This window comes from Littorina saxatilis, linkage group LG11 (assembly GCF_037325665.1).
Source record: "Littorina saxatilis isolate snail1 linkage group LG11, US_GU_Lsax_2.0, whole genome shotgun sequence".
NCBI classification, from domain to species: domain Eukaryota; kingdom Metazoa; phylum Mollusca; class Gastropoda; order Littorinimorpha; family Littorinidae; genus Littorina; species Littorina saxatilis.
The window spans coordinates 31841299-31861087 of NC_090255.1; the positions used below are offsets into that span (position 1 = coordinate 31841299).

At 45.4% G+C, this 19789-nt stretch overlaps 1 protein-coding gene across 1 annotated transcript in view; it reads left to right on the forward strand.

Moving 5' to 3' along the window:
• The first annotated feature begins 147 nt into the window (after nt 1-147).
• The window catches only part of LOC138980595 (vacuolar protein sorting-associated protein 11 homolog), a 42193-nt gene continuing 22551 nt past the window's right edge, over nt 148-19789 (forward strand). Inside the window, exons 1-10 of the mRNA XM_070353501.1 lie at nt 148-169; nt 485-559; nt 979-1152; nt 1902-1952; nt 3194-3259; nt 5005-5102; nt 5720-5861; nt 9734-9960; nt 10733-10874; nt 18968-19047. Coding sequence (XP_070209602.1) covers nt 155-169; nt 485-559; nt 979-1152; nt 1902-1952; nt 3194-3259; nt 5005-5102; nt 5720-5861; nt 9734-9960; nt 10733-10874; nt 18968-19047 — 1070 coding nt within the window. The 5' untranslated portion in view covers nt 148-154. The remainder of the gene's footprint in view (nt 170-484; nt 560-978; nt 1153-1901; nt 1953-3193; nt 3260-5004; nt 5103-5719; nt 5862-9733; nt 9961-10732; nt 10875-18967; nt 19048-19789) is intronic.

Genomic DNA, 19789 nt, shown 5'->3' on the forward strand with positions numbered 1-19789 from the left:
TCGAACTAAGAAATCTCATAAAAGACTTAAGTTTTACACACAAATCGAATATGTTTTATGGTTTTGGTCTCCTCAAAGGTGTATTATCTTAAATGGTTTTATAATTTATTCAAGATTCTAAACTAAGATCGCTATCTCAGCGTTGTTGTCCAACATGGCGTTCCTACAGGTAGGCGTACCAGGGAAAATAAACTATATTTTGATTTGTGGGTGTAAAATGAAGTATGGTGCTTTTATTTAACGCTGTGAAGTAAGCTACATATTTGAACAATATATTGCAGTCGTTTTATTTGTGTGTTTTTTGCTTAACTTGTAGATAACACGTTATTTTGTCAAATAAATTATGCCGGACTCTGTTTTTGTGATCATGTGACCAATAACATGATTTTGTTAACACAGTGCCATATATCAGCTGTAATAATATGATGTTTGTGCTGGGGTAAAATTACAGGCATTGTCTGATTGTATTGATGTGTTTTTGCAGTGGCGTCGTTTCAACTTCTTTGACAAGGAGTTGGTAAAAGATCCTGCCACAGACCAACCTTTTGATTTGCTGAAGGTATGTGTGTACAAGAATTTGAATACTTTAGCCGGGTTTACTGTTCATGTGCACATATCACTGAATATCAGTGTGTAGATGGGTGCATGTATTGTATGTGTGCACATGCTATCTGCATTTTTTTTTCTCAAGTTTTATGATCATGTATTTTTTTTTGAATAAAAATAAAAATTTGTGAAACTGAAAGCTGAAAAAAGGATATGATCAGGAGGGTATATAATGTAAATAACAAAAGTTTAAAAAGGCAGATAAAGAAGGGAACTCAGGTTTAAAGGTATAACTGTACAGTTCATAGGTTTATTTAATTATCTGCACTTCATTATATGTGGTCTTTAAAACCGTAGGACTGTGAGAGTCTTTGATATTTGCATAGGTTCATTTGATGCATTTGAAATTGAATCCTTTTTCCCCTCTTTCAGGAGATAAACATCTCAGCATGCACAAGTGGGCGTGGCAATCTGGTCATCGCAGACTTCGAAGGCAACATCTTCTTCATCAATCGGCAGCTGACCTTGACCACCTTCAAAGGTTACGAGATCCGCGTGTCACATCTTCACCAGATGAAACAGCACAACCTTCTCATCACTATTGGGGTATGTGAACTTGTGTTTTTAGTTTTTGTCACTGCTGCCACCATGTGTTGTTGATATTCACATCAAACAAACACCTGACAGATCTGCACATATTCAATAGAAAAGAACCACAGAATACAGAATACAGAATCTTTAATTGCCCAAGGTTGGAAATTTGTGATGACATTGCGGTTAAGAAACATTTCAATCCAGCCATATACACCAACACACGCATCATTTATACAAACTGATCAACAACATTAATTTAAAAACAACACTGGACAGCATAAGTTTAAAAATACATTCACTAAAACTAGCAGTATACACTCAAGCTTTCTCGCCTCAAGTCACACACGCACACACACACACACACACATACACACGCACGCACACACGCACGCACTCACACACACACACACACATACACACACACACACACGCACACACACACACACACACATACACATAGACATATACACACACACACACATACACACACAGTGACACACTAAGTTGACACAGACAATGCACAAAGTTGTGCTAGTGTACTATGCATGCATTGCATGGAAAAAGATGCTTGGCAGAACACTAAGAAGAGTTTGTGTACATACGTGTATAAAATGAGAGATCTGTGAGTGACGAGCAACCCTCAGTGTGTGCCTGTGTATTTCATTTTCATTATTGATGAGTCTGTGGGGAATTTTGTAAGTAATTTTCAAGTTTAATAATCAGAATACGTACAAACCATTGCAAGTAATCTGTTTTTGCAGGAAGATGAGCAAGGCGTGAACCCGATCATCAAGGTCTGGAACCTGGATAAGGTAAGTGTGTCGTTAATGACATACGATACCGATTAATGCACAACCTAGCAATGATCTTACGAGTAATGTTTTACCGCTGATATGATAAAGTCACCAAGATAAATACGTACGTTCTCAAAATATTTTCTCAGTTTATCAATAGTCTTGCAGAAGAAGGAACAGCATTTTTTACTTGATGCCAATATTCACGCTATGATGTTTTCTCGAACTTTGTTTTGCTTTTGACGTCAGAATTTCTATTTGAAAGAGAGGGTCAAGAAGAGATGTCTTGGTGTCCTTTCTCAGTAATGATTGATATTCTTATTAAAAGTTCAATTATGGGGCTTCACAGGATGTGGCTCAGACACTTGAGAAAGGTTCAATTTGATGTCGACAGATGCTTGAAGTGACTGTAGCAAACATATTATGTTATGTATGAATGCACATACACTCACACACACACTCACTCACACACACAATCAATCAATCAATATGAGGCTTATATCGCGCGTATTCCGTGGGTACAGTTCTAAGCGCAGGGATTTTTAAACAAAAATTTTTAATTTTTTTTATGCAATTTATATCGCGCACATAATTATTCAAGGCGCAGGGATTTATTTATGCCGTGTGAGATGGAATTTTTTTTACACAATACATCACGCATTCACATCGGCCAGCAGATCGCAGCCATTTCGGCGCATATCCTACTTTTCACGGCCTATTATTCCAAGTCACACGGGTATTTTTGTGGACATTTTTATCTATGCCTATACAATTTTGCCAGGTAAGACCCTTTTGTCAATCGTGGGATCTTTAACGTGCACACCCCAATGTAGTGTACACGAAGGGACCTCGGTTTTTCGTCTCATCCGAAAGACTAGCACTTGAACCCACCACCTAGGTTAGGAAAGGGGGGAGAAAATTGCTAACGCCCTGACCCAGGGTCGAACTCGCAACCTCTCGCTTCCACACACACACACACACACACACACACACACACACACACACACACACACACACACACACACACACACACGCATACAAACACACACAAACACACACATGCACACACACACACGCATACATATGTGGATGGACATTTATTAGATACAGGTAGTTAAACAAAATCACACACATATGTTGACACACATACACACAGATTGATACACACACATTCTGGTAATATATGCGTGCTGTTGTCTATTTCATCATTATGATTAAATGAAACTGTCAGAGTCAAACGTGTTTGGTTTTCGTTCCAGATGGACAAAGGAATTCCTGCCTGTACCAGACTGACACGAGCCATCCCTGCCAACAAACCCACGCCTGTAATTAAGTTGATTGATTTTTACATTTTTCTTAATTGAAGAGAACTTTTATTTGTACGAAATAGACAAAACGACAAACATGTACTAAAACAACGATACGAATGAATTAATATGCAAATGATACAAAAGACCGGATAATCATATTCCTTACTTTCAAATGTTAAAAAGTTGATTTATTTATTACTTAACATGTAACCAGAGAGAGGATTGTACGACAAATAACAGAAGCTAAGATTAGATAACATTTTGCAGCCAATGTGTCACGGAGGAGTAAAACCACTACAACAAGAGGCGAAGCCTTCAAGGCTCACGTAAGAAATCGACAAACAGTAACACAAACTCAATCACTTCGTCACACATACACACACACAGTAAGCATAGGTGACACGGTGCAAGAGTGCGAGACACTAGATCTAGATCTGTCTGTCTGTAGCCTACTTACGGGAACACGACTGCCACGTGGCCAGATCGACACTGCGCTTTCGACAGCGCTTCCTCGCGCAGACACTGGAAACACGCTGTGCAGATTAACCTGTAGGAAATCTCCTTTGGTATCTTCTTGATCTATTTTTCTGGAGCTACGAAACCGAACAATGTGAAATCGTCTTCTCCGAATCGGCAAACTGCAGCTCGGTGATAACTGTATCTATACCACAATCCTTCACGCGATCTGACCTAACCTTGACCCCTGACCTGGTCTACATACCACACACGACACAAACCAGTCAGCTGTTTTTACCCCCCAAAAAAACCCCACCACCCGTTTTCTTTGGATACACACTTTAACTACATACGTGCCGACGAAATGTTGATCATTGCTTCAATACTTTGAAGCTGTTGCTTGAATAATAACCAGGTAAAATTAGTATTTCGGTGTTCAGTCAAATGTTAAAGTTTCTACCACAGACATACATACATACGCACGCACGCACAGACAGACAAAAGTTTAGCATCGCATAGGCTACACTTACGTGAGCCAAAAACTACAAGTCGAAAGAAGCGAAAATGCTACATTTTGTCAGTCTGTCGAACTCACAGAATGAAATTAATAGACACAGACACTGCACAAAGTTGTGTGAGTGTACCTGCTTATATATTATAGAGCAAAAATTAAAGGCACCAGGTATTCCATGATTTGACAGAGGCTGGCCAGACTTGCTCGTATAAATCTACACATTTGTTTCAGGTTTTTGCTCAGGTGGTAAAGCTAATTTCATTGTATTTTTCCACTTACACCCTTGTTGTAGTGTTGATGATGCAGTTTAAAAAAGCATGTGCAGTTTGTTCGAGTTATTTTCAATTGTTTGTTTGTTTTAGGGCTGTTGTTTACCCCTCCCCCCCCCCCCCCCATTTCTTCAATTTTGTTTAATAAGGCACATGCTTTGTTTGTTTGTTTGTTTTAGAATTTGTATGTTCCCGTTGTTCTATATGTATGGTGTTCAGTTTTGGATGAAGTATAAGAAGGCCAAGGAAATTACTGCAAAATGTAATTGTTATGAAAAGGGTAGCTGATTTTTTTTTTATTTTACTGGATTAATGATGTGAGGTATCTGGCGTGAAAATAACTGACAAAGAAATAATGATATTAACTGGTAGAAAGCCACATTATTATGAATGCTTTAAATGCTGGTCACTGAAGTATCAAATAATTAAACAGAAACTTACTACCCCTCTGTTTACGTGAGTGAATCAAATTATGCAAGAACGCCTTGACAGTGGATTACAGTGTATATTTCCTGTCGCAGGTGACCTGTTTCACGGTCCATGAAAATCTCAACTTCATGACCGTTGGCTTTGAAAATGGCGCTGTCCTGCTCTTCAAAGGGGACGTCACTCGAGACAGGTGAGTCGGGCATCACATCATGGTGATAAAGTTTTTGATAAAATATGATCATTTTTTTCGGCAAGGGAATACTTTTCAACTTTAAACCTTGACCAGAAAGTGGTGCAGGTGGTAGCAAATATTTATACATAGCTAGAAGTATGATTTGAAAATTGCATTCTGTCTTCCTCGTTTGACAATTTGTGATTGCCCAGTGCCGTGCCAGTTTTCCCGTTTCCAGTATTTTACCATTTAAAAGCTGAAAATACTGGAAGTAAAATTTACCTACTGGCTTATGTTTCCCCTGACTGAGTTTCCACATATAATATATTACATTTTATAGTTTTCAAATCCCCATGCCCTTCCCTTTCACATTGGCTCTCTCTCTCTCTCTCTCTCTCTCTCTCTCTCTCTCTCTCTCTCTCTCTCTTTTTCTCTCTCTCTCTCTCTCTCTCTCTCTCTCTCTATCTATCTATCTATCTATCTATCTATCTATCTCTCTCTCTCTCTCTCTCTCTCTCTCTCTCTCTCTCTCTCTCTCTCTCTCTCTCTCTCTCTCTCTCTCTCTCTCCTGTCTATTATTCTTTGCTGGAGAAGTTTATTTTACTCATTTTGTTTGTTTCTTTCTTTCTTCACAGACACAGCAAGCCTCGGCTTATTCATGACGCAGGTCGACCAATCACAGGGCTGGGGTTCAAGACTTCAGGCAAAGATGTGTACCTGTTTGTGGTGACTGAAGCCAGTGTCACTACCATAAACATTACCAACAAAGACATTAAGGTTTGTGTGTGTGTGTGTGTGTGTGTGTGTGTGTGTGTAAGTTAAAAGAAGTCTGTGCATGTGTTTCTAAGGCCACCCAGCTGTCACAAAGGACCTGCCTTTGATCTCACCGCACACCAGCGTTTCTTCTCAGACATGGAAGGAGACTGGCCCTCTCATAGATCATAGATAAAAACTCGGTCATTGACCCCGGTGCAGGGAAAGTGTCCTCTCTCAGATTTCAAAGGGGAACCACTTCTCATAGCTAAAACTGGGTCATTGACCCCGGGGAAGAAGGTCCGTGTCTGTAAACAAGGCCACCCAGCTATCACAATGGACCTGCCTTTGATCTCCCGGCACACACAGAGCACAAATAATTCCACTCTGTATTCTTCCTTTGATGTACGGCTTATAGACCGGAAGCGCCTAATGTGATGTTTTTTCCCAATTTTACCTCAAAAATGGGGGTTGCGCCCTATATAACGAAGCGCCTTATAGTCCCGAAAGGGCGGGGATGTAGCTCAGTCGGTAGCGCGCTGGATTTGTATCCAGTTGGCCGCTGTCAGCGTGAGTTCGTCCCCACGTTCGGCGAGAGATTTATTTCTCAGGGTCAACTTTGTGTGCAGACTCTCCTCGGTGTCCGAACACCCCCGTGTGTACACGCAAGCACAAGACCAAGTGCGCACGAAAAAGATCCTGTAATCCATGTCAGAGTTCGGTGGGTTATAGAAACACGAAAATACCCAGCATGCTTCCCCCGAAAACGGCGTATGGCTGCCTAAATGGCGGGGTAAAAAAACGGTCATACACGTAAAATTCCACTCGTGCAAAAAACACGAGTGTACGTGGGAGTTTCAGCCCACGAACGAAGAAGATAGTCCCGAAAGTACGGTACATAGTATCAGTTGGTGCACACCTGGGTACAGTGGAACCCCCCTTTTAAGACCTCCACAAATCTGAAAAAAAATCAGGTCTTAAAAAGGAGGGAGTTTTAAAAATGGGGGTACATTTACGAAGGTTAAGAACAAAGAATCTGAAAAATCAAGGTCTTAAAAAGGGAAAGTCTTAAATTAGGGGGTCTTAAAAGGGGGGTTCCACTGTATATCGTTTGTCACTCTGTGTATGTGTCTGCCACTCTGTCTGTGTGTGCACATGAAGTGAAAAAAAGTTGTGTCTGGATTAAAAAGAAGCTGAGCTCACAGGTGCATGTGCCTGTGTGTTAACAAATTCATGTATTACTTCACACAGGCTCACAGCGTAACAAAACATTGAGACAAAATGAACAGCTTTTGTAAGAAGGTATGAATATAATAATAATAATAATAATGGAAACTTATAGAGCGCTTACCTAGAAGCTCTAAGCGCTTTACAATGACATTGCTATACACATGTACAAAACCAAAATACAGCATTAATACACAAAAAGAACAGGAGTACAAAAGCAAATTCATCGTTTAAATCCATGCAGTCGCAAACAAACACACGCGTGCGCACGCACATACGCGTGCGCATACACACACACATGCTATGACCACACACATTCACAGATACACACAGACACACAGACACACGTTCACACACACACACACACACACACGCACACAAACACACACACACGCATACAGACAGGCGCACACACATACATACAACACATACACATGCACTCACACATGAATACTAATATACCTACACAATCTGCATACATGGCGTACACACAAAAAAGCCGCAGATATAATCACAAAACCAAGCTCGTGCTTATGCACATCCATTTATCTGACTAGATAAACCGATTTGTAGTTTGCACAAGGAAAAGAGAAAAAAGTAGCAGCACACGATTTCCAGATCACTGGCTGCTGCAGGGGTCACCAGACAGTTTGGGAGTTACTGGTTAGTCTAGAAAATGCTGTGTGAACAGGTGCGTTTTCAGATTTGATCTAAAAGAAGAATAGGATGGACTATGTCTGACAGAATAAGGAAGGGAGTTCCATGTTTTAACAGCAGCAAATGAAAATGCGCGTTGTCCATGTACTTTTCTTTTTTTTGTTGGAATTCGGAACATTCGAGTGTCAGCGGCAGAGCGCAGCGATCTGGAAGGGACGTACAGGTTTACGAGTTCAGACAGATATAAAGGTGCAGAACCAGTGATGATTTTAAAACAGAGACACGAGCTTTTGTACTTAATTCTTTGATTGACCGGAAGCCAGTGCAGATATTTCAAAAGGGGAGTACAAGGTTGCTTCTTGGAGGATTTACAAATTAATCTTGCAGCTGAATGTTGAACCCTTTGCAGTGGTTGGATGATAGTCTGGGGGCTACCGATTAGTACTGAATTACAAAAGTCTATTCTAGATAGCACACACGAAGAAATTAGTGTTTTGGTGGCCTCTTCAGTCAGACAAGAGCGGACTGAACTAATCCTTTTCAACTCAATGTATGCGGCCTGGCAGGTTTTGGTGACATGCTGTTTCATAGTCAGATCGCGGTCAATAATGACTCCAAGATCGCGGACTTTATCTGCAAAATCAATGCTAACAGCACCGAGTGTTACTGCTTTTGGAAGAGAGTGAGTTTTTTTGGATTTTGAGAAACACATCGCCTCGGTCTTATCGTCATTCAGTTTAAGTTTATTTTCTGACATCCATGTTTTAACAGTTGAAGTACAGATGTCTAGAGAGTGAAGGAGGTTAGGAATGTTTTCAGGTGATTCTGATTTGTATAGTTGTGTGTCGTCTGCGAACATTTCATGCTCGACGGAATGAGTCGAGATTACATTGGACAGAGGAGTTGTATAGAGAATAAAAAGGACAGGACCCAGCACAGAGCCTTGTGGGACGCCAAACTCAAGGGGAACTGTGGCTGACTGGTGGTCACCAACAAGAACAAACTGCTTTCTCTCAGTTAGATAAGACCGAAACCACTGAAGTGCGGTATTGCGAATGCCAAAAGCCTGCTCCAACCGACGGAGAAGAATTTCGTGATCGATGGTATCGAACGCAGCCGAAAGGTCCAAAAGTAGAAGAACCGAAACTTTATCTTCATCAAGGGAGACTAAGAGATCATTTACTACGCGTAGAATAGCGGTCTCTGTACTGTGTCCTGGACGGTAAGCAGACTGGTGAGGGCTCAGGAGATTGTTACAAGAGAGATGGGAAGCAAGTTGGTGGAGAACGATTTTTTCAAGAAGCTTAGAAAGGAAGGGAAGATTTGAGATAGGTCTATAGTTCTTCAGTTGGTTAGGATCTAGTGAGGCTTTCTTTAGAATGGGTTTTACAACTGCCTCTTTGAAACTAGAAGGGACAGTACCAGTGGTCAGTGATTCATTTACAATGTTTGTAATGGTGGGCAGAAGGGTTTCGAGATTGTCGTGGAAAAGTTTTGATGGAATCGGGTCTAGCTCACACGACTTTTTTGCAGACTTTTGAAGAGTCTCTAGAACAAACTTTTCGGACACTGGTGTAAAGTTAAACAATGGAGAACCAGTGTACGTCTCAGTGGTGACGTTGCTGAGTGAGGGCTGGGGGAAACAAAATATGCAAATTATTATTCATGAACTGTGTTTGGAAGGGATGAAAGTTGCTTGTTCATTTCAGTGCTTTTGATTCTCTCAGGTAGACAGACTCCGCATAACTCTCACTTACTCTATTACACGTCATAAGCATTTAGGCAAAAAAAAAAAAAAATCTGTTTACGGTAACCCGACCGACCCTATTTTTTTTGCGCGACCCTAGGCTTTTTTTTGGCATTTGGGGAAAAAAAAAAAAAAAAAATCCCGACCTACCGACCCTATTTTTTTGGCCTATGTTACCGTAAACAGACCTCTTTTTTTTTTGGCCTTAGAGCGCTTTCTTTCCTTTATTTATCAGATTTTTAAAGTGTCCGTGTTAAAATTGCAGAATACCCTGGAACCGTTTGGCACTACGTTGGGTAACGTGATCATGAGCGACGCTACTCAAGATAACCAGCTTGTCATTGGCCGACAAGACGCGGTGTATTTCTACCAGCATGACGGCAGAGGACCATGCCTTGCGTTTGAAGGAGAAAAGTTACAGCTTCACTGGTTCAGAGGCTACCTCATTATCGTCAGCAAAGAGAGCAAGTCTATGCCTCGCGCCCCTCCCATGTGAGTAGATTGGTCTATTCTGAGAGCTGGTGATGTGTGTGTATGAGGGGGGGAGGGAGGGAGGGGATGAATAAAGTTACAGTTTCACTGGTTCAGAGGTTACTTCATTGTCGTTTGCAAAGAGAGCAAGTCTATGCCTCGCGGCCCTCCGATGTGAGTAGTTCAGTTGATTCTGGTGGCTGGTGGTGTGTGTATTGTATATGGATGGCGGGGGGGGGGGGGGGGGGGGGGTGTGCAATAGGGGTGAGAGTAATGTTACAGCTGCGCTGGTTCAGAGGTTACTTCATCGTCGTTTGTAAAGAGATCAAGTCTATGCCTCGCGCCCCTCCCATGTGAGTAGATCAGTTGATTCTGGTGGCTGGTGGTGTGTGTATTGTATATGGATGGGGGGGGGGGGGGGGGATTGGGGTGAGAGTAAGTTACAGCTGCACTGGTTCAGAAGTCTATGCCTCGCGCCCCTCCCATGTGAGTGGATCAGTTAATTCTGGGGTCTGGTGGGGTGTATGGAGGGACGGTGGGGGGGGGGGGGGGGGGGGGTGTTAGAGGTGAGAGGAAAGTTACAGCTGCAATTGTTAAAAGAAGGAGGGGGTCTTAAAATGGGGGTAAATTTACAAAGGTTATGAACAAAAAGTCGGAGGAAACTGAGTCTTAAAAGGGAGGAAGTCTTAAATTGGGGGGGGGGGGGGGGGGGTTCTTAAAAGGGGGGTTCAACTGTTCACTGTATCCCCACCACTGTTTAATCTGGTAACACCAGTTAGCTCCCTTCAAACAGGGGCAGCCACAGCCTGGAGATGAACCTGGTGACAGTGTACGACATCAACAACAAGTTCATCGCCTACACCGCCCCCTACCCTGAGGTCATCGACATCATGTGCGAGGCCGGGGCCATCTATATCCTGTCAGGTGACAGAAAGGTAGGCTGACCATTTTCACTTCCGCTTCTCCACTTTTGCTGTTAGTGCAGCCCTGAAAGTCCAAAGAATGGTCCAATAGCCTTTGGCTAGTGCTTCTGAAAATTTACTAGCCAGAGAGCAAATTTTACTAGCCAAACCAACAAGATTGTTTCAGCAATACTCGATATTTTCAGGCCTGTAAGGTAGGTTGTGTTCTGTTTGCGTTGAGCTAAATTTGTATGTTGAGCCACTCATTTGATTAAAATGTAGCTAAGGCCACAAAAAAAAAATAGTCTGTTTACGGTAACCCGACCGACCCTATTTTTTTTCGCGCGACCCTAGACTTTTTTTTGGCATTTGGGAAAAATTAAAAAAAATTTAAAAAAAAAATTTAAAAATATGGTTTTTTGGAAAAAAAAAAAAAAAAAAAAAATCCCGACCTACCGACCCTATTTTTTTGGCCTATGTTACCGTAAACACACCTATTTTTGTTTTGGCCTAATTGTCAGGGTTCTTCTTGGTTGTTGGTTTTCTGCTATCAGCTGTTCGGTGGTAATGCATGCATAACTATTTCTGTTATCGTGCCATGTCCTTGGTGGGTTGTGCTGGTCTGCCTCCAAATTCTTGAATGTCGGTAAATGAGCGTGAAGTTGACGGGCACAGTGGCGTAGTGGTAAGACATCGGCCTCCTAATCGGAAGGTCATGCGTTCGAATCCCAGCCGCGGGCGCCTGGTGGGTTAGGGTGGAGATTTTTCTGATCTCCCAGGTCAACTTATGTGCAGACCTGCTAGTGCCTTATCCCCCCTTGAGTGAACGTTGGAGTTTCAGCCCACGAACAAAGAAGAGGAAGAAGAAGAGCTTGAAGTCTTGTTCTTAACTGTGCACAGCAATCTTGGTGCCAACTGTTCACTCTGTTCAAGACTGACAGCGAGTCAGTACATAAAAAAAGGGCTAGAAGAAGCTTCACAGATTTCTCTCCTGCCTCCTGGAACACAGATGCTCGAACTTGATGCACTGAATACTAGACTGCTGATGATTGATTAATTGCAGATTGATATGTTTGATTAGCTTGTTTGATAAAACAATTGTTTAATCAGACATTAAAATACATATTCTTACTCCGAATCACATGATTAGCATTGACTTACTTGGAGATGCTAGGTCCTGATAAAAGCTTACCCGTCTAAGTCTAAGGGAAGCAACCTCAACTAAAAAAGTGACAGCACCATGGTACTTGCCACCTACGGTTGCCTCCCATTAGTAGGTGAACTACGTCACCACTGGCGCCTGGTCACATGATACACAGATCAATCGACATTTATCACTTGAGAGAGACGGTCGTGTTGGCTTTTGCTCTGGCTGTTTTCGTTGTCTGCTGACACCCACAGGCCTCGGCTCCCGTCGTTCTTGCTGGCTTTGCAGCTGGTGAGATCATTCCTTTTAGTCCTTGACTTGTTTGTTTCTGTTCTGCTGTTAATTTCGCTAGTCCGTTGGACTTTGAAGTTCTCAGTAGTTGTTGGCTTCCTTACCGGTCGCCATTTGTCTGTCTAACACGTGCCTTTGCTATTCTGTTGTTTTCGTCCGTACGGACGCTTAACGCTATTTCTAGCTTGTTTTTTAGCTTCCTTTCGGTTGCTACTTTGCATGTGTTAGTTGTTTGTGCTTGCTTACTTCTGAATTTTGTGTCCGTTCGGACTTTGGTATTTTCAGTTGTTTGTTTACATTTTTCGCTCGGTCTTAACATGGCCGACAGCGACAAAAAGAAAGGGGGGAAGGCTGAGGGCAAGGGCCCTGGTAAGCCCAAATCCTCTACTCCCGTGTCTTCTAGCAAGAATCCTCTTATCACTGTGTCGGACCCTCAGGGTAAAGTTTCGTTTTCGGTACCGTTCTCGGCGCCAGACGATTTGCCGTCCGGCTCTCAACCGCGTGCGTCTGCCCATAAGGCCGCCGTTTCTACTTCGGTTGCGGCACCAGAGCCTCTGCTCTGGTGTCTACTTTGATTTCCTCTTTGCTTCCAGAGATTAGAAGCTTGGTACGTGAGGAGATGTCACGGCCAGACGCGGTGGCCAGCACTGTCCCCCGGCCGGGGGTTAGCGACATTCTTTCCTTGGCCTCTTTGTTGAGGCTGGATCCCGCAGTGTCCTTGCCTGCCCTTGACCAGACTGCCGGCCACTGCGACCTTGGTGGACTGTCCCAGCCGGGACCCTCGTCTTCTCGTCTTGACCTGCACTCGTTGCCTACTACTTGTGGTAGTGTGACAGTGCATGTCCCTCCGGGGACAAGGTCACAGCAAGGTTGGTACTCGCAGCAGCCGTTTACGGCAGCTGCGCTTCCGTTTATCGGAAGCAGAGGTTCACCGGCTAGTGCACAGGCTACTGTCACGTCCGGCTCGAGCTTCGCCCTATTCCAGCAGTCGTCCGCGACAGTTGGGCTTCTGGCTCCGGCCGGGAGTAGTGATTCCTCGGTTAGTGCACAGACTACTGTCACGTCCGGGTTGAACCACGCCTTACCACAGCAGCCGTTTCCGGCAGCTGTCCTCTCCGGAGGTAGAGGTCATTCCTCAAGTGCACAGGCTACTGTCACTTCCGGTTTGTCCCAAGGTCATTCAGGACATTCCTCAGGTGCACAGGCTACTGTCACCCTCGGTTTGACTGAAGGTCATTCAGGTCATTCCTCGAGTGCTCAGGCTACTGTCACTTCTGGTTTGACTGAAGGTCATCCCTACGGGGTTCTGGGCTTCAGCCCTCATTCTGTGCAGCAACAAGGCTGGCATTGCGCTGCTGTTTCAGAAGAACCTCTCCGGAGGTAGAGGTCATTCCTCAAGTGCACAGGCTACTGTCACTTCCGGTTTGACCCAAGGTCATTCAGGTCATTCCTCAAGTGCACAGGCTACTGTCACTTCCGGTTTGACCCAAGGTCATTCAGGTCATTCCTCAGGTGCACAGGCTACTGTCACTCCCGGTTTGACTCAAGGTCATTCAGGTCATTCCTCGAGTGCTCAGGCTACTGTCACTGCCGGTTGGACTGAAGGTCATCCCTACGGGGTTCTGGGCTTCAGCCCTCATTCTGTGCAGCGACAAGGCTGGCATAGCGCTGCTGTTTGTGCTGCATTTCCGGCTCCGCCCGGATTGGCCAGTTCACCTCCTGTGACCTTGGGACACACGGGCTTCCTGCCTCAGGTGAGCCTTCAGCTGCCACACACTTCGGTGGTTGGGTCTGCTGATGCCGCACGACCTTCAGCTCCGGTCTTTGACTTTGCTCGGCTTCCTCTTGGTCAGGATACGAGTTTGGTTGACCTTCAGCAGGACGGAATTCAGTTTTCTGGCCCCCCGACACAGCGTCCTTTCATGGATTCTGATGGCTTTGCGCCACCTCCTTTGTTCGTTGCTTTGGACTTCAGGTCCTTCGACTACGAGCAGACGCTCTCGGGGGCTCCGGCCATTTTCAAGGTTGCCCTTGAGGCTGCCGCGGAGGTCACGTCCCGCTATTTTATGGAAGGAGCTACAGCGTCGGCGATGCCCTCTGGGGTCGCGCCTTCCGCGATGGCTGGCTTCTGGTTGGCTGAAGGTCATACAGGTCATTTCTTGAGTGCACAGGCTACTGTCACTTCTGGTTTGACTGAAGGTCATACAGGTCATTCCTCGAGTGCACAGGCTACTGTCACTTTTGGTTTGACTCAAGGTCATATCTACGGGGTTCACTGGTTAGTGCGCAGGCTACTGTCACTTCTGGTTTGAGCCTTGCCCTACTTCAGCAGTCGTCCGCGACAGCGCGGCTTCCGGCTCCGGCTGGAAGCGTAGGTTCACTGGTTAGTGCACAGACTACTGTCACGTTCGGTTTGAGCCTTGTCTTACGGCGGCAGTCGTACGCAGCAGCTGCGCTTCTGGCTCCGGCCGGAAGTGTGGGCTCACCAGTTAGTGGACCTGTTATGGTCCCATCCGGTTTGAGCCTAGAATTTTGTCAGCAGTCGCCCGCGACAGTTGCGCTTCCAGCGCTTGTCGGAAGTATAGGTCCTTCGGCAGCGAACATGTCGCTGTCCCTGCCGTTTCGGACCTAGGGTTTACCTTTTGGTTACCGGGCTTCAGCCGTCAGTTTGTGCAGCACCAGCTCTGGCATGGTGCCGCTGTGTCCGCTGCGCTCCCGGCTTCTCCCGGCGTTTCCGGTTTCATTCCCGTCACTTCCTCTTGGTCGTCGGCGATGTGGGACACGGTTTTGCTCTTTGGGCTTGCAGGCTCCCTGCCTCGGGCGGATTAGCAGCTACCACACACTTCGGTAGTGGGTTCTGCCGTTCTCCTCACTTCCTGTGCCTTTGGTCTTCGACGCCTCTCATCCTCCTCTTAGTCAGGGGTGAGGTTTGGCCGTTGACTTGCAGGAAAGGGGCTTCAGGCTCCGGCCTTCCCCGCTCTGCGTCCGTCTTGGGCTCTTATGGCTTTTAGCCAGCCCCTTCGCTTACCACGTCGGACTCTCGTTCGGTTGATGGTTAGCAGACGCTCTCGGGGTGGGTTTGGTTTGCCTCTCCGACGCAGGGGATGCTTTCTCCACCTTTGCTAGGGCGAATTTAGAACAGAGGAGGCCTTCCTCTCTGCACAATGCCCATGCGGTCATGTACAGACGGGAATTGTTCCTCGCCCATTCCTAGTCTATGAGGGATCAATGAGAGACACCCTTAGTTCTTCACCCTTGGTGGATGGGTCTCTCTTCGGCCTCCTGGCCTCTAAGGCCTCCAAGGCCTCCTGGCCTCTAAGGCCTCTTAGGCCTCCTGGCCTCTAAGGCCTCTCTGGCCTCCAAGGCCTCCAAGGCCTCCCTGGCCTCTAAGGCCTCCCTGGCCTCCAAGGCCTCCCTGGCCTCCAAGGCCTCCCTGGCCTCCAAGGCCTCCAAGGCCTCCCTGGCCTCCAAGACGTCCCTGGCCTCCAAGGCCTCCCTGGCCTCGTGGCCTCCAAGGAGATAAAGACTTGGAGGGACCTTTACACTCAGTAAAGAGCAGGACGCAGGGGACGCTTTATCCACCTTTGCGAGGGCGAATTTAGAACAGAGGAGGTGTCCTCTCTGCACATTGTCCTTTCGGTCATGTACAGACGGGATCTGTTTCTCTCCCATGCCTAGCTTTATGCGGTATCAACGAGAAACTCCCTTAGTTCTTCACCCTTGGTGGATGGGTCTCTCTTAGGCCTCCTGGCTTGGGAGGTCAGGAGGTAGGAGATAGAGACTCGTAGGGACCTTCAGGTCTCTTCCTTTGCTCTTCAAGGTTTGAAGCAGCAAAACAGGCTCTGCTTAAGCAGACTCAGCCTTTCAGGCTAAGTCCTCAGCTCAGGCTTTAACTGGAGAGGTTGTTCTTTCTCAGGCGTTGTAGTCTGTATTGGAACAACAGCTGGCCTTAGGGCATCCGGGTTTTTTAGCCTATGCTGGCGCAACAGCCATTCCTCCCGTTGGCGGTGGTGGCTGTTGTTTGTTTTTATGGACTCGGCCCTGGTGGGTCTTTCGCCGAATTGGACTCTGTCTTTCTTTGGCGATCGGGCTTGCTTGAGTGTTTCGTCCAAACTTAAGGTTTACTTGAGTTGGCCTCGGAAGTTGCATTCAGATTTTCCTGAGTTTGCATTGGCTTTGGCAATGCATGGTGAGGAGCCTTTCTTGTGGCCTATCACTTTCTCAGCTTTATTGGCTAACCCTCTCCTTTCGGCAGAGGTCTAGTTAATGCTCCGGTTTTCTGGGTGCGGGCCTTTAGTCCAGCATCTTTTATGGCCTGTCTACGGGCTTTACGGCTCTCAGTCTTAGCCCGGGTAATAGTCTCTTGACTGGCACGGGCGACTACGGTCTCCGTGTACCTAGTTTTTGTGTCTCCCTCTTCTCCCTCATCCTGGCATGAGGCGAGTCGGGGCGACTTCCGGTGGTTTGGGTTGCCTGTTACGGCTTCCTTCTACCACTTGCAACTATTACGGACGCTGGTTGGCTTTACGGTTTTTCCGTTTTTCTTCCCAGCTTGTTTTCTGGTTTAGGTTTTTGAGTTTCATTCAATTACCTACAAGCAGACTGCTCTGCGAACACTGACTTTTTGTCATTTCGTTTAGGGTCGCCGGTCACATCAAGCTTTGGCTACGGCGGCTTTCGCTTTCCGGTGCTTACGCACTATCTTAGGTCGCTGCTTCCTCTTTTTACCTCTCTCTCTGCTTTCGCAGGGACCGGTAGAGGACGACCGGCGACCGTTTCCTTTTGAGTTTTTCTCATTGAGTCGGACTCTTACTCATGGAGCATTTCCAGGCTGTTAGCATTTCCTTCCAATAGAAAGGGGGGGGGGGGGGTCAGCTTGTCTTTCCCTCTACTCGGATCGGGCTTATTCAAGGCTTGGTTCCTTTCCGGACTGTTTTTTACGGTTCAGGAGATTGGAAGAAGTGCTGGGCACAGCTTACCGGCTCTCTGAGGTTGTCTTTCGCATTTTTTGCCTGAGAGACATTGCGGCTGTCAATCAGGATGGTTCTCGGTCCTCTTTCTGTCACTTGGCAGTGGGCCAGTTCCTGGCAAGGGTGTTAGAGTGAGTCAGATGTTTTCTGTCTCACCGGGTCCTTTCCTGACTTTTGGCAGTGGGCCAGTCTATGGCAAGGGGTTTTCTTTCCCTCCGCCTTGGCGTAGCTATCTGCTATCTTTCCCCTATGCGCGGCCCGAGCTCATTTTCCAGGGCCTGGGCCTCCTCCTGGCCGTTTTACGGTCTAGGAGGTTGGATGATGCCCTGCGCACAGCTTACTGGCGCTCGGCTTTTGTCTTTATCAGTTTTCGTAGGGAGACTTTGCTGCCTCCTGTCAGGATGGACCTCGGTCCATTACTGCCTTGGGGGTAGCTGAAGGATGTCTCTCCAGAACTTAAGAGTGAGTTTGAACTTTTTTGATCTTACCCACCACCTTGTTGGAGTTATCTGCTAATCATGTGATTCGGAGTAAGAATATGTAATTTAATGGAAAATTTTTAATTAAATTTTCATTTGATTAATATACTTACCCGAATCACATGGGTAATTCCCTCCCGCCTGCCCCGCTTTATAGTTTCTTAGTATTCTATAAGTCGATTGATCTGTGTATCATGTGACCAGGCACCAATAGTGACGTAGTTCACCTACTAATGGGAGGCAACCGTAGGTGGCAAGTACCATGGTGCTGTCACTTTTTTAGTTGAGGTTGCTTCCCTTAGACTTAGACGGGTAAGCTTTTATCAGGACCTAGCATCTCCAAGTAAGTCAATGCTAATCATGTGATTCGGGTAAGTATATTAATCAAATGAAAATTTAATTAAAAATTTTCCATTAACAGTATACGTTAATTGGATCTGTGATCCAAACATGGCTTTTGGTCAATCGAGATGGAAGTTTATTCCACAAGCCCGTAGGGCGAGTGGAATAAACTGCCATCGAGATTGACCAAAAGGCATGTTTGGATCACAGATCCAATTAACATATATATCTCGACATTCACTGGTCTTAGGGGTTTTGTTTTCAAAAAAGAAAGAAACTTGCTTGAACACGGACCACTTCTCCGAGCAAAATCAACAAACCTAATCACTCGCATTCCACCTCAAGGTCTCGGCCAACCAAGACTATGGCATACTCGTAGCAAAGCCGCCGAATGGTACCGTAAACCAAGAATAGTGACGTAAGAGAATAGAATGTCGTCTTTTGATTTGGAACGTGACGTGTTTCAGAACTTCTTCTGGACAACTCGGATGGTCTTCTGCGTAGTTGTTGGCACGAGATTCTTTTTCTTCTTCGACAGCTCATCCTCCGATACTGTAGCAAAACGTTTCATCTTTTTTTCACTTTCGAGTTTGCGGACGACTGAACTTGACCGCTAAAAAGTAGTCCTTTCGGAATCATTACGCCGAGTCTGAACATGAGGTCTGAACATTGTTTTTAGGGAGGATCTAGGTGAAAGCGAGGCTGTTCTTATCTCTGTGTACAGTCGAGAGAGAGAGAAATACATGTCGAGACATTAATTTTTTTGCCTGAGGAAAACCCCAGTGGTCGAAACATTGTGCTTTGTTATTCGTTTCGTCTTCGTCAAACACGTGAGTACAGGATTATTTTTATTTTGTTATTTATTTAATCAGACATTGATGGATTTATGTTTTGCAGCTGTACCAGCTGCAAGAAAAGGACACGTCAACTAAGCTTGAGATTCTGTTCAAGAAAAACAACTATCTTTTGGCCATCAGGTAAGTGTTCAAACCAAACACCACTGTCTTCTTTGTTAAAAATTGGCTACTACGGCTCTATTCCAGATACTCAGTGTGCTCCTAACACAATAGCATTTTAGGATCTTCAAGATTTCATGGCCATAGATGTTTCTGATGAGAAGTAGGTACCTTAATACATCCGTAGAGTTAGTCAGGAATTGAGCCAATGAAAGAAGAATACCACAAAAAGAGTTCTGCTGCTTGATTACAGCTGCAAGTTAGAGCTGTTTTTATTCTTCTTTGTTCGTGGGCTGAAACTCCCACGTTCACTCATTTTTTTGCATGAGTGGGTTTTTACGTGTATGGCTGTTTTTACCCCGCCATTCCGGCAGCATACGCCAATTTCGGGGGAAGCATGCTGGGTATTTTTGTGTTTCTATAACCCCCAAACTCTGACATGGATAACAGGATTTTTTCCGCGCGCACTTGGTCTTGTGCTTGCGTGTACACACGAAGGGGGATAAGGCACTAGCAGGTCTGCACATAAGTTGACCTGGGAGATCGAAAAAAACCTCCACCCTTAACCCACCAGGCGGCCGCGGCCGGGATTCGAACTCACGACCTTCCGATTAAGAGGCCGACGTCTTGCCACCCCGCCACAGCGCCTGTCAGAGCTGTTCAAGTCTGTGTGATAATTAGGCATCTGCAGCAGGTGTACAAGAATGCATTGATCATGAGAACAAGCTAGGATTGTTCTGTACATGAAACTCTTCCCATTTAT